Source organism: Anabrus simplex, chromosome 12 (genome assembly GCF_040414725.1).
Source record: "Anabrus simplex isolate iqAnaSimp1 chromosome 12, ASM4041472v1, whole genome shotgun sequence".
NCBI classification, from domain to species: domain Eukaryota; kingdom Metazoa; phylum Arthropoda; class Insecta; order Orthoptera; family Tettigoniidae; genus Anabrus; species Anabrus simplex.
This window is the reverse complement of record NC_090276.1, coordinates 15,679,514-15,694,920: the sequence shown is the minus strand read 5'-3', so window position 1 is coordinate 15,694,920 and position 15,407 is coordinate 15,679,514. Positions and strand designations below refer to the sequence as shown.

The 15,407-nt window shown below is 36.1% G+C and overlaps 1 protein-coding gene across 1 annotated transcript in view; it reads left to right on the top strand.

Annotated features, from left to right (window-relative positions):
• The window catches only part of LOC136884407 (uncharacterized), a 125,217-nt gene that overhangs the window by 44,793 nt on the left and 65,017 nt on the right, over positions 1–15,407 (top strand). Inside the window, exons 5-7 of the mRNA XM_067156543.2 lie at positions 2,197–2,412; positions 5,006–5,162; positions 14,928–15,127. Of these exons, the coding sequence (XP_067012644.2) occupies positions 2,197–2,412; positions 5,006–5,162; positions 14,928–15,127 (573 nt within the window). The remainder of the gene's footprint in view (positions 1–2,196; positions 2,413–5,005; positions 5,163–14,927; positions 15,128–15,407) is intronic.

Sequence of the window (15,407 nt, the reverse complement as noted above, 5' to 3'; positions counted from 1 at the left end):
ATGAAACAATGCAGTTGGTAATAGCATTGTATCAAAATTGCAAAAGCTGTGTTAGAACCAAAGTGGGTTAAACTGAATGGATCAGTGTTGAGACAGGCTTAAGACAGGGAAGTGTATTGTCTCCCTTGCTCTTCATTATCATCATGGATAGAATTCTACATATCAAGATGATGATGGACGAACAAGGAAAGTCTATGCTCTTTGCTGATGACAGTGTAGTTTGGGGAGATAAGAGGAAGTACGGACACAAGTTGATTTATGGAATGAGGAGATAAGAAATTTTGGAATGAATAGTACTGTGAAAAGTAAGACTTTGATCATGACAAGAGTTAACAGAAAGTCCTGGGGAGTGATAAAAATGGGAAATGAACCTCTTGAAGTAGTGAAAAATTTGAAATATTTGGGCAGCATGATATCACAAGATGAAAATTTGGATGGAGAAATTGATTTAAGAATACAGCAGTCTGCAAGTTTCTACCAGTGTGTGAGATATTGTATGGAACAAAGATGTGCCAATGAAGTGCAAGAAGGTTTTATACTCGTCCTATTATAAACCTATACTGACCTATGCTTCAGGAGCCTGGACGGTGACTAAGCGGAACCAAAGTAAGATGCATGCATCTGAAATGAGGTTCTCTTAAGAGCATACAGGGAAAGACAAGATGAGATAGAATATGAAATGGGGAAATACGAAGCGTGGGTGTGTAAACTTCAAGAAGAGATTGATATAGCAAAGATAAAATGGTTTGGACACATGAGGAGAATGCCAGGAGAGAAAATACCAAAGAGAACATTCATGGATGCAGAGACTGGAAAGAGGCCTTGGGGACGTCCTAGAATGATATGGAGGAGCTCTGTTGTGGACTGTATTGCAAATAGAGGAGTCGATAGCAATAAAGTACTAGAAGAGGAATGGTGGAAAGATTGAGTACGGTGGAGGGCTTTGGTACACTACCCTACCCAGAGAGAATCTGGAAAAGGGAATGAATGAAGAGAGAACCAGAGAGTATTTTACCAACTAATTTAAATTCTTAATTTATCAGTGTCATGATAGAAGAACGCTTCTTCCGGAACGTGCAGAGGTAGCTTTCCACTTGTTCACTCACGTCGGTGTGTCTACAGTGTGCTTCGTATTTGCTAAATTTAAATGGAATGATAATTCTGTTGTATTCAGCAGACAGGTAGTGTGCAGAGAAGCAGAACCCGCAAAAAAGCGTGGCTCATATAATAAATTTGTACTCGCCGAACAATATTGTCAATGCTGATGAAACTGCATTTTTTTTAATGCCGAGTGCAAACAGACTTGGTTTTAAAGAAGAGAATTGTCGGCTATTAATTCGTACTTGGGTGGGGGTTGCAATGCACACGGAAGCGAGACCTGCTTCCCTCGTCATAGGAAAGTTCGATAATCCGGGATGTTTTAAGGGCGTCGTGTACTTTTCTTGCAAGTACAAGGCATTTAAAAAATCAAACAGTACAGTAATCCAAAAAATAAAGCATTTGCACAGAGGAGCCAGCATAATTTGTCCTCGTCTTTGAATTGTGCGTTTTTCCTTTTCGTTGCGTGAGGTTATATAAGCCAGTGAGTTATCCAAGTGCATTTTTGGAATACTGTAAATGCACCTTGTTGGATAGAATTTGGAAATACTTTTTTTTTTTCCATGGTATTTTAAAGGTTTAAACTATCAATCAGGATTAATTGTATGCAGTAACGCGTCTTGGAATTTTTGTGACGCGGCAAGGGATGGCATTTCTGAATTACAAGTTGGCGGTTAATTAGAAATCCCGTAATTTGAAGTCCGATTTTTGCATCCCAATGACTTCGAATTAGAGGTTATACTATACCAGTATGTTTTGTGATTTATCACACAAAATCTTTGTTCTGACGTCATTGTTGGCGAGTAAAATTATTTTGAACGCTGCATGTAAAACTATGCATGAAAATTCTAGTTGCTGTTCCATTTATGGCATTTATTTCAGAGCCGTGCACAGTAGTTTTGGTCGGATGGCTTACTCGGGTTGAGGGCAAGCGCGAGGGAGCATCAAACCTGAAGCGAATGGGTTTCTAGCCACTCTAACCTGTCATTGCATTTCTCTCTTTTTTGTTTTAAGATACGTAAGAAATGTAAATATAGGTCACGTTCTTGTTTACATTTGTATAATTTTGGTTGAGTAACTATTTCTTTCCTTCTTCAGGTATACAATGAAACAGTCCATGATTTGATTAATCCTTCGGGCCCCCTCAAGATCCATGAAGATGGTACAAGTGGGACGGTGGTATCTGGAATTCAGATACACCGTATCACAAACGCAGAAGAATTGTTTGCCATGTTAGAGAAGGGCAACAGTAACCGCACCCAGCACCCTACTGATGCCAATGCAGAGTCTTCTCGATCTCATGCTGTTTTTCAGGTGAGTCTGTGGAGATTTCGGATGCAAATGCAAAAATCTATGGTTAGAGTCAATTTTCTCACACTGCTATATTTACTATTACAAAATTGTAAATTTGAAATTCTTGTCTCATTGAAAATTTGTTTGGTTTGTTCTGTAATTACAAAATCTTATCTTTACCAGATAAGGCTTAGATGGGTGACGAGCTCGGCCCGTAGCAATTTGGCATGGTGGACGCTGTAACCATTACAATATGATAGTTAGGGTTTAAGTATTGTTCTAAATGAATGTAACAGTTCTCCAATATGTTGAGCATGGTATTATTATCCGCTTTCAGTTTGCTTAGATCTCAGTCAATTGATATAAAACTATGCTTGAAGTCTGCCATGTACTGTGCCATGGCTCAGAACCTATTCTATCTTGAAACATTAACATGTTCCATGTCTCTTATTGGAAAACTATGTCCTGTTTGCCATACGTGTGTAATTTTATAGCCTACTGCATTGTAGTCTGTAGACACCTGATTGAGAATATGTATCCAATGTCACTTCTCGGTTTGTTGTATAGGTTTTCTGACATCACCGATATTGACGCCCTCCGAGTCTACTATGCATCTTGCATCCTACCGATTATTGAATTCGTGTCTCCCATTTGGTCTATCTCTTCACCCGCTAATCTGAATCACATTGACCGCATGCAGTCATTCTTCTGTGCCATTGTTAGAGCCAGAGTATCTGATTGTCGAAACTTGAGCAGTAATCAGATACTGGAAAAGTTAAACCTTCGCCCTTTATCTATTCGCAGGAAAGTAGCTGACCTTAGATTCCTATATAACGCTGTTAACGGTCTATTTCGTTCTCCCGAACATGCATCCTTCTTTTCCTTAGATGTTCCAACTCGCAAAACCAGGATTAATCCATCCCTTCATATTCCGTATTCCCGCCTCTCGTTCAAAGAAGAAGTTTATTTATCCGCATACCAACCCTCCGTAACTCTCTATCTTCTGACAGGAACTTGGACGTTTTTTCATTGTATGCCAACTTTAATAATCAATTCTTCCTTAACTTAAAACCTAGTTCATTTTCTTGATATTCTGCTTTTTCTCTTCTCATTGCTGTCCTCTTTTGTACACAATGCAATATTAATTTTTTTTTTTTTTTTTAACTGTACTATACCATTACTTACATGTTATATCTGTATTTATCTTGCTGTGCCTAGCTATAAGTTCTCTTCGTTTTACGTTCAATCTTCAATTTTTCTTGTTTCTTTTGCCTTTGTTTTGTTGTTAATTGTTGTCTCTACAGTTTTGTTATTTTGTTAGTTTAAAATTTTTTCCCCTATTTTTATCATTAGATGTTTTTTCCTCATTGTTTTTCCACTCTTTTTTGTTCGCCTTGTGCTACTGCACTATAAATATATTTTTCCTTTGCGGAACTCTGTAATTTGGCTTCTCGCTGTTTTGGTTTCCCAAATAAATATATTTAAAAAATGGTATGTGAATGAATTATAGAAATTGGAAAATATTATTAGTTTTAAAAACTAATTGTTGGTTATTTTTCTTGAAAATATTAGTAGTTTGGTATATATTTGCACTATTGAACATAAAAGATGAATATGTTTTGTCTGTCGATTCTCTGGTTAACGTAGAAATCACCCATTTGTACTGTTTTACTACAAAACTATTACACTTATTGAAAAACATACCATTACATATTTGTATGTATATTTGTCACCATACTGTAATATATATTACCAAATGGTAATGACATTTTGGCTCCTTGCTCAATTTAAAGTCACTGGCATCTTTTTCCTTCTTTATCTCACTGGTTTTGGAAATATAGAGAGTCCACAAAAAATTAATTTAGGAATTTACGATAGTCCTACTCAGTCTTCGAAGGATCATATCTCTCAACTGATTGTTTAAAAAGAGCTATTACCATTCCTTATAATAATCACCACCATGAAGACGAGTCAACTACAACTACCTAAATTGATGAATGGCTGAGATTAAAAATAAAGATTCCTCTGCAACGTAACCTGGTTCCTCTATTTTGTAAGCCAGATGATTGTAAAGATTTAAAATGAGCTGGCCACCATTTTTTAGTCCTTAATTTCTTCATTTAGTACTGTGTGAATACAAAATAAATGGGCTATCTTTTTTTGCCTCTATGATAATTTCATATTTCCCTGATGTTACAAAAGCAAATTGGTTACGAGCTGAGTTTAAGAAGGAATCCTTTTAAAAGTCCCTGTGAACTTCAACTTCCAATTGCGCCATAGAAATTAGTCTTCCTTTTTAATCTCGCCCATTCATTTGAATTCACCCGCAAAGTACAGTGATTGGCTAACCTCAGCAGATGATAAAATGACAACGGCTTTAGGCATCCGACCAACCATCTAATGCTCATATACCCAGTTCCATTGTTTCCAACCACCCTGTATATGATTTGATTGTTCCTTTTCATCACCTATAATGGGAATAAAGTATGCTTGAAACAGATCTGAAAGGTACTTGTGTCGGGGAAGGTAAGTAACTTTATGGTAGAATTGAGCTGATTTAAAATGCCACTTTTCTTGAATTTGCTTGATAAATATCAGAATGTTATGCTTGCAGGTAATGATTCGTATTGCTGACAAGTTGAGCAACCAGGTGAAGATAGCAAAGCTGCTGATGATTGACTTGGCAGGTTCAGAGCGAGGGGCAGTCACTGGTGGCAAAGGAAAGAGATTCTGTGAGGGATCGAACATCAACAAATCCCTCTTAGCTTTAGGTGAGCCCATCGTCTTAGTGTAATGATAAGAATCAGGTATTTCAATTGGGTAAGTGTACTGTAAGGAGTTGTGATTGAATTATTAGAGGCATGAAATTCAAATTATATTGTTACCAAAGAGATCATTATACTAGCAAGTGTGAGACAGTTTTATCCTGTCTTCTATCTTTAAATTATACTCTGAAGCTATATAGTAGAAGTCAGTTATAGCGAGTATTCATAACAACTAAACATTTACTCGCTATAGTGGATTTACATTATATCCGATTTTGTATAGAAGTTGGAAAAAAATCCCATACATGTTAAAATTGGCATGAAACGGCAATCAGTTTGTTCAAAACTTCTGTTTCCTTAGATGATATCCACACTACGGCTTACTTGTTTGTTATTTTTCGAAATCTGATACAACGTGAACACGTGTGTTTAATTTCATTCTGAAAAAATATGGTACCTATTTCTCTGCCGAACCCCACTTTTTCCTTCAAATAATTTAAATCAGGCTCAAAAAATACTTCGTAAAATCATATGAATGCCTGTGTTGCACAGTAGGCCTATGCATTTTTAACTACTTTTAGATGTCGAACAGTGGCTTTTGTCATGCTGTATTTTTTTGTGGCTGCACAATTATTCTTTATTTCCGCAGGTTTAACGAACATTAACTTAAAACTGGCATCATAATTCTGAAGAGAACCCGTTGAAAATTTGTTGGCAATACCTATTCCATGCGTCTCTACAATACGACGAGCCATCAGGAAATTATTCTTGTTAATTTTACGCAGCGTCAGATATAACCGGCTACTGCTACAAGCACGCCTCGCCGGGTTCGGCCAAATTCAGAGGCTAGCGTTGTAAATGCCTAATTGCAGATGTTGAAATTCAACGAGCGAGTTTATTGCGCTACGGTATAGCCATTCCGCATTTCCTTTTTTTGTGCACATACCTCACAATTTCATCTTCGACTTCTTTAAAGCGTCCTTGTTGCAGACCACTGAATGCAATTTTTTGTACAGTACGCATTTTTATAGCTCTTTGTCTTCACGCTAACGCCAAATATTGGGTTTAGTTAGGCCTATGCCGTGTTTTCTTGCGGCTGCACAATTATTGTACATTTCCGAGTGTAATAACCATTAATTTAAAATTGGCATCGTAATATCGACGAGGACCCGTTGAAAATTTGCGGGCACAATATGACTATCCATCACGAAAATGTTCCTGCTGTCTATGAAACTTAATTTTACTAAGCGTTTATTGTTAATACAACTTCCTCCATGAGGAGGCTGCCACAAGGACAGTACAATAGATGCGTTATAACTCTACCACTCAGTAGCCGGCCTTTCTAAGAATTTGAAGGCTCGCATATTTTGATGCCATTCTGCAGATTTGAGATAGGTTTTTGTAGCTGCTAATGGAACGTCATACTCTCTTCACTATTTCCCGAGATCCAGTGACGTTACACACAGGCACTGTACACCCGATTGTCGCGGCTAGCAATATATAATAGAGGCGGTCGTTTATTGTCAGCTAGTTTTGTGTATGCGTGGGCGTGCGGGGGGAGAAAAGAAGCAGCGTATTTACCGTGGTGTTTGCCAGGGGTATCTATTAACTTACGGTTAGGCCGCGAATGCAAGATAACCCTTGAGTTTTCGCATGAGATACTGAGGAAAAAAAAGTCTTGGATTCGGAGAAAAACTGTGTCACTCCAGAGCTTTCTGTGGCAGACACTTCAGCTTTCTTCTTAAGAGTCTCCTAACCTAACCGTGTCTGTATCATGAAAACTTATTTGAAATGCATGTAGAGAAATAACCTCCTCGCTAAAAATTTACATGTAAGTAGTCTTTCCGAAATTTAACTAGATGCAATGTAAAATATAAACATCTAACCCTGGACATAATATGGACGTTTTATAAGTGTGAACGTTTGACGAAACTCATTCAGTCTTCAAGCAGAGCTGTCGAATTGCATCGTATCTCCTTGCAATTGTTGTGGCCAGTCTCTGCTTTATGATATTCCGAGATTCTCTAAACAATACCACCCGAATGCGATGCTAAGATGGTTCCGTATGCAAGTTTACCGCCGATCGCTTTTGCAGTACTGGTACAGTACTTGCTTTAATTATCGCGGTGACGGGGCATTAACGCCAAGATCCATAAATATGCCGTAGCTGTCCTTTCGTGAGATACATTTTATTAAAAAACGATTGATCAAGGATTTAGCATTGATGGGACTCGAATTTCTGGACGGTTGATCCGGGAAATAGTTTGTTCAAGGAACAGATAATGCGGGAGTTTTACAACGTGATTTAATTGCGATGCTCGTGGGACCACATAATTTGAACGCATATTCCGGGAAAACGTATTTTCCGGGAACGGATAATCAAGGTTCCACTATATATACAAAGAATAACATGCTTCGTTCTACAAGAACATCCTCAGATTCTATCGAATCACTTAAATTGTGTGCATATATGTACAGTATAGTTTACATAGTGTAAACTCGTCAATGATATGGAGCTACGTGATAATATGAACCATATGTGAGCAAAAAATGATTGTATGGGAAATGTCCAACAGACTTGAAATGCCCCAGAACAGGTGACAACCCAAGAACACATGACTGGACATATTGCACATCATTAACTTCGGATATGTGATAATCTACACAAGTCCAGCGGAATCAGAATTCGATCTAAGAAAAGTCGAATATTATATGTTGGCAAAAGTGAAGAAATTACTAATTATCGTATGAGTATCTTGAAATGTCAAGTAAAATGCTTTGAAATGTTTATCACCTTCATCTTTGTACACTTCCAGTTTCCCCAGGTACTGTTAATGAGTCTCTTCCACTTCTTCCTGTCCATATACAACTTGTCATGGAGAACATCATCCACTGTCAATCCTCGGGTGACTAGATCAACCTTGATCATGTCCATCCATGATCTACTTGGTAGATAACTGCCACCTTTGTAAAAATTATTCGGGTGATTAGCAATTTCTATCACCTCGCAAATGACATTTTTAGGTATAAAATATTTTTCTTTATAAATGACAGAAGTTGCATCAAAAATGATTTGTCATTATGTATGGTATGTTCTGCCACAGCAGACTTCTCTGGCTGGTAAAGACATGAGTGCCTGTGATGTTCTATAAACCTCGTTGCTACCTTCCTACATGGTAGGTCAACATAAACCTATTCACAGGAGCAAAGAATCGTATATTCCAGCACAGTTTAAACCAATAGGATCTTTGACAGATTGCAAACAATTGTCTATATTAGATTTAAAAATGGTCTGAGAATATTGCCAATCCTACCTGTGATGGAACATGCTGTGGCAGAACATGCCATACATAATGACCATCGAATCATTTTTGATGTAGCTTCTTTCATTTAACAATGGAAACATTTTATACCTAGAATCTTTTTTGTGAGGCGATAGAAATTGCTACACCTTGACTCTGGAGGCCCTGGGGCCTATTCCACAAAAGTATGGTCTTGTACATTACAAGTTACTAGTGTGGGTTCTTGTAATGTATGGAGTTGTACATTTCTGTTCCACAAAAGATTGATAGTCTCTTGTATATTACCAGTGAATTGTTACAAGTTTTACAAGTGACGACATATCAATAAACATACTACGTCATAGCATGAATCAGCTGTTTATCTTCGTATTCCATTCGTTGAATTAGATTATGCTTGCCTCATTTATCGTAATATCGTATTTTACTGTAACTTATGCAGCAAAGATTGAAAGAACTAATATTCCTGTGAATTTTTTAATGCTACGATGTTATTTTTCAGTTTATTTCTTTGATGATAGGAAATTACTCCGTTATTATCACCCATTCTGTTCTTCCGCGATCCTCGCGTATGTTCTACGAGAGTCTAACATACCTACCTTGGTCTGTCATTAGGAATCAGATGCCGCTAATACCGATATTCGGCCGCCAAACTTAATTGTTACGAAATTGCAAACTCTGCATGAATTGTTAAAATGATGTCAAGAGAAACAAAGTTATTCATTTTGAAGGAAATAGAAGGTAGGAAAGACATTTGTTTCGGTGGATTCAGCGAGAGTCTGAAAAAACAAGACAAAATAAATGGTTGGATGGAAATATTTGACTTGGGAAAAGTTCATGGAGCTTTTGTGGGGAAAAGTTGGACGTATGTAAGAGATATTCTGCTCATTAATGATTCCAGGAATGTCCTTCTTGGCATATGTTTTTTTCAGTATTTTCAGGCCAACAAACAATTTGAGGAAATTTTATATCATTTATTGCAGCTACCACAGACCGAAGATTTTGCCATCCCAAGCCAATGTAATGTTGTTAGTAAATGTTGTTTAGCAGAGAGAGATTTATTTCTGTTCGTAGGATATTTTAAGCTATAGCCAATATCTATCAAAAGTTCTTCCACTTGTACTGTGCTTCACCTAAAACGTTCATTTTATTCAAATACAGTGTTAAACTGGAAGTTTATTCTTTCTCTGTACAGACGATAGTTTTAATTTTCATCATCATCACTATCACTACTGCTAGACCACATATTTATCAAAATGTATCCAAAATAAGCGTATTTAAATAGCACTAGTACATTTATATATTATTGTCCTTTCACTGGTAGAGAATTCTTCTCAATTCGCTAGTAAGTTACAAGTAGTAGTACTTTTGTGGAACACGCCTATAAAAATTCACTAGTAATTTGTAAGTATGGAGTAGTAAAGTACAACTGTAGAGAATTCTTTTGTGGAACAGAAACTCTGGTATTTGTACAAGTTACTAGAGAATTTACTTGTAATATACAAGACCGTACTTTTGTGGAACAGGCCCCTGGAATGAACTATATTTGTAACAGGGTCTCTCTATCTTGAGTCTAGTAATCATGGAGTGACAGTTGCCAATACATTATTTCTTATTGCTCTGAAAGCTAAAGGTTTCGTCCTATTCAATACAGTTTGTATTTTCTCGGCTCTTCTCCAATTGGAAGACTGCACCTCACAGAAGACCAGGTGAAACACTGAACTATCAACACTAGAGAAATCTTCTAGAGCTCCGCTCAGCTGAAAAAAGTGTGAACACAGTGATGTTGATGGGAAAGAGTTGAGATGTTCTTTGTTTCCGATGTGGCCGAAACGAACATGGATGCAAATACAATAAAAAATATATAAAATAAAAAAATAAAAATGCCTAAGGTGGGGCTGAGGGATGTGGAATGGTGTGTGATTGCTGGAGGGAATGAAGGGGGTTAAGAGAACTTAATTTCTTTTTATTGAATATAGGAATTAATAGATCAAATAAAGGGTTTGTTTTTCAGATTTCATTGAGGTTGAAATTGGGATTAAAGAATTGATCCAGGTGGATGAAATAAATCTCTCAAGATATTGAGCAGAGAGCCCTTATCAAGCATTTTTTAGATTTTTAGATCCTGATCAATATTTGTGAATTCATGGTTTGAGTCCATCCTATGTTTTCCCATAGCTGAAAATCTATTATATTTACACGAATTTACATGTTCTAAGTACCTCTTGTCAAAGTTTCTACCTATTTGGCTGATATAGGTGGACGGACAGCTACTACATTTAAGCATATAAACACTGATCTATAGAATATTATTATTATTATTATTATTATTATTATTATTATTATTATTATTACTACGTTTCTGTTGTGTAAAATTGATGCATTATTATTGTCTGTTTTAAAATATATTTTTATGTCATGTTGTTTGGAAATGTTCAAAATCTGTTTCATCTGTGGATTATTAAAAGTGAAAGTGGGGAATACGGTTTTGTTAGTTTTCTTTAGTGAGAGTAGTGGAAAGTCGATATCTGACTTCATTATTCCTTCAATGAAATATTTATTATATCAGTTGGCCTTGGCTATGTTTCTGATGGTGTTTAATTCATGTATAATTTTTTTTTTTTTACATTGGGATATTGAATGCACGATGAACCATGCTTGTAGTATGCAGCACGTTTATGGACTTGTGGATGTAAAGTCTTATGTATGGTGTTTAGGTTTGTGTAGGTCTTCTATAAATTTTGTAGCTAAGGGAATAATGGTGTGTTGAGATTGTTAAGTCTAAAAGTGATTTTATGCCCAGTTTCTGATTCTAGAGTGAATTTGATATATGGATCAACGGTATTGAGTACGTGGAAACCTTTAGCTTTTGTTTTACACTATATTGGTCTTCAATACGGATTACATCTACTTACAGTAAAGATCTGCTTCCTCGTCACATGCGTAGGTAAATGAGGGAGTCCTTTTTAAACCTCCATGAATATTGTTTTTGCAAGTATTTTGTGACAAATGTGGCTTTCTGTGCCAAATTTGCGCCAATGGGGTAATATGTCAGCATTTCAGAACATCATAACTACCATCACAGAAACCGAACAAGCCATACAAAAGATCCCATATGACTTACGTGAGGAAGTTAGACATGACACCATAAAAAAGCTACCACAATACATAAATAAAATCAGTCACAATAACTCAATAACGGTACAAAAAAAAGTACATATAAACAAACTTAAAAATAAAATCACACAAAACAACCTTATCATAACGAAAGCAGATTAAAGCAACACCACAGTTATCATAGACAAAGACGAATACATAACCAAAACTAAAGAATGTTTTAAAGATAGTTCCTTCCGAATCATACGCAAAGACCCAACCAACAGCATACAAAAGAACCTAAAAACTACTAAACACAAGTTTTACTCATGGAAACTGAGGCTACCAAACTCATGACTATGAACCCCCAACTATCCACGGCAAAAGCCTACCCAAAAATACATAAAGATAATACACCTATGAGACCGATAATAAATTACAGGGCAAGCCCAACATATAAAATTTCACAATTTATCCAAAAATTTCTTAAGAAACATTGCTTTTTTCAAGCCAAAAAAAAAAAAACCGTACAAAATTCAATAGATTTTTGCAAAAAAACAAAAGAATTACAAATAGAACACCACACCATCGCTTCGTTTGACATAACCAATATGTACCCCAGCATTCCCACCAAAAATGCCATAGAAATAATTCAATCTAATCTAAAAAATTATAGCAAATTAAGCAACCTAGAAATTGAATTCATCAAAATACTCGAATTTGCAACCAACAATAACTACTTCAAATTCCATGATACAATTTACCAACAGCAAGGCCTTCCAATGGGGTCACCTGCTTCCGGCATATTAGCTGAGATATACATAGACTACCTAGAACACACCTTTATCAAAAAAACAGACGGCATATTCTTCTGGTGCAGATTTGTCGACGATGTTTTTGCCATCATTGATAAGACACACCAATGACAACATCTTATTAAAAAAATTAAACGCACTAGACCTGAACATAAAATTTACAAAAGAAACCGAAAACAACTAGAAATTAAATTACCCCGATTTGACTATGACTAGGCACGAAAATTATTTCTTTCAAAATATACCGAAAACCCACACACACACATCGAACACGATCAAAACAGATTCCATCCACCCCAAAACTCATAAAAAAGCAGCATATTACAGTATGATTTATAGGGCCTTTAACATACCATTATCAAGAACCGGCTTTAATGAAGAAATACGACTAATTCATGAGATAGCTAAGAATAACGTTTACAAGAAAGAAATGGTCAACACCATCATTCAGAAAATCAAATCCCAACCAGAAACCAGATTAACAAAAATAGATAAACCCAAGAAAGATTATGCACTATTCACTTTCAACAATACACACATATACTCACTAATATATTTAAAAAACACAACCTAAAAATAGCCTTCAAAACATCTCACAATAGTACTAATATATAATACCAAGACAATAACACTAATAAATATCACCACTCAGGAGTATACCGTATCAAGTGTAATAACTGTGAAATAAGCTACATAGGACGTACTGCTAGGAATTTTACAATTAGGTACAACGAACACGTTAATGCCGCGAAACACAGTCATTTTTCTGCAATACTTCAACATATTGACGAATATAAACATAATTTCACGAACATTGAAATCGACATGAAAATACTTAACATAAACCCCAAAGGTCCCTTACTCAATATAACAGAAGAACTATACATATCACTAGACCAATATACCAACCCTAATTACAACATAAATGAAATCACAGAAAAAACCAATACCATATTCAATGAAATTATCCCCGCACTAAAAAATTATCTTAATCAAACAGCATCCAGCACGCGTCAACACACAGATGATCGACACGCCCAACTCTACCCCTACCCCCACAACAACTCCCCTCATCCCTCACCCCTCCATTCCCATTTCAACAGCGGACACTAGCACCAGAGGAACACGACACAGTGCATGCCAAGCAGCCAAAGCTAGCGCTTCACAACCACAATAGCAATCGTAAGTACTCTATATTACACACACGCACACAACAGGCATTCCTCAGACTATAAATTCTTAATTTTCATTTTCGTTTCTTACAGATACACGTAGACATTTATAGACCGGAGAAGACCCACCTTCCTGCATTTGGCACTCATAGAAAACAAATTTATATTCAATATTCCAGCCATATTCAACCACAGCTGCACACATCTACCTCAGACAATACATCAAACTTGTTATTAATGATAGTCAACTATAAACTAATCAATAAGCACAATATACAACAGAAAGAAGAGCACCTCCTATAAAAAAAGCATAGACATTCTCCATATCATTTGAAGAAAATCAACGAATGCAAGACCGGAAACTTATTCTATAAAAAATTGTTTCGTATTTAATGCAACGAATCTTATACGTATTTGCACATTTTAAGACGACATTCTACATGTAATATATATATTTTAAAAGTGCCTAGTTAACTGTTACTTTTAATAATAGTTCATTTATACGATTTTCACATCATATTGAAGAAAATCAACACCTGCAAGACGGAAAACTTATTTTAACAAAATGTTTCTAATATAACGAATTTTACTTGAACTGTATACTTTAAGACAACATTTTACATGTACCACATACATTTTTAAGAAAGTGTTTATGTAATTGTACTTTTAACAGCCCATTTACATGTTTTTAGGCCTAAAAGATTCACCTACACATTTTAGATTGTACATAGTCAAATTTACCCTAAAGTAGGCTCAATTAGTAGTAAGATATATCGTATTTTTATGGCTATCATTGTGACAAGGCAAATCAACTAATTTGATTTATGTGAATGTAACGGTGTACAGCTGAAGATGACTACATGTAAAGAGTCAAAACCGGTACTGTAGATATTTATGTAAATAAATTTGTATTGACAAGGTGGAACCTTTCTCGTCTATAACTTAATGGCGTGATTTTGCAAGATCATTAGATTTCATGATTATTTGCAAATAAATACGATATCCTGACTTTCTTCACAAGATTCGTGTTATCTGCACATAAAATTTAAGTTTAAAAAATTTTGGTATTTATCGTTAATACCAATATATCATAACCGTACAAATTGATGCAGAGGCCCAGGTCAGAGATGAAATTTGATGGGAAGAGTGATCTGGTGTAATTATTGTTGGACTGTTCACTATTGATACTGCTTGTGTAAAAGTCTGGCTTCAATGCTGCTGGAGCTGGGAGAACTGCTAGTTTGTAATATAATGCTGCCATGTTACCAAGTTAGAATATTTGAGCCTGTGTATGGGTTAACTTGGATACTGAAGGCAACTGAGGTATCTTGTTTGACTATTTGCTTGCGAGTGGCCTCATGATATTGTAATTTTTTTTGTGTCACACAGGCAATTGTGTCAATGCTTTGGCTGATGGTCAGAAACACATACCATACAGAGACTCAAAGTTGACTCGTCTACTGAAGGATTCACTCGGTGGCAATTGTAAGACGGTGATGATTGCAAATGTGTCCCCCAGTTCGAAGACCTTCGAGGAAACATTTAACACCCTCAACTATGCAACGCGAGCAAAGAAAATAAACACAAAGGTGAGTGCTGATAAATTCATAAGAGATCTATAATTCGTGGTGATTGCAGAATTAATGCGACAACACTTAGCATGTTGTGCGGTACGGTAAATTGATCCATGTTTAGGCCGCTGGTGTGTGTGTGTGTGTGTGTGTGTGTGTGTGTGTGTGTGTGTGTGTGTGTGTGTGTGATATGTGGAATACCCACCAATCACTGTATCTGCTCTTAGCGTTATCAGATTCATTTTGAAGCTTGTTTATTATTGTTCTGCATTCATTCCTGCTGATGGCTCTTAGGTTC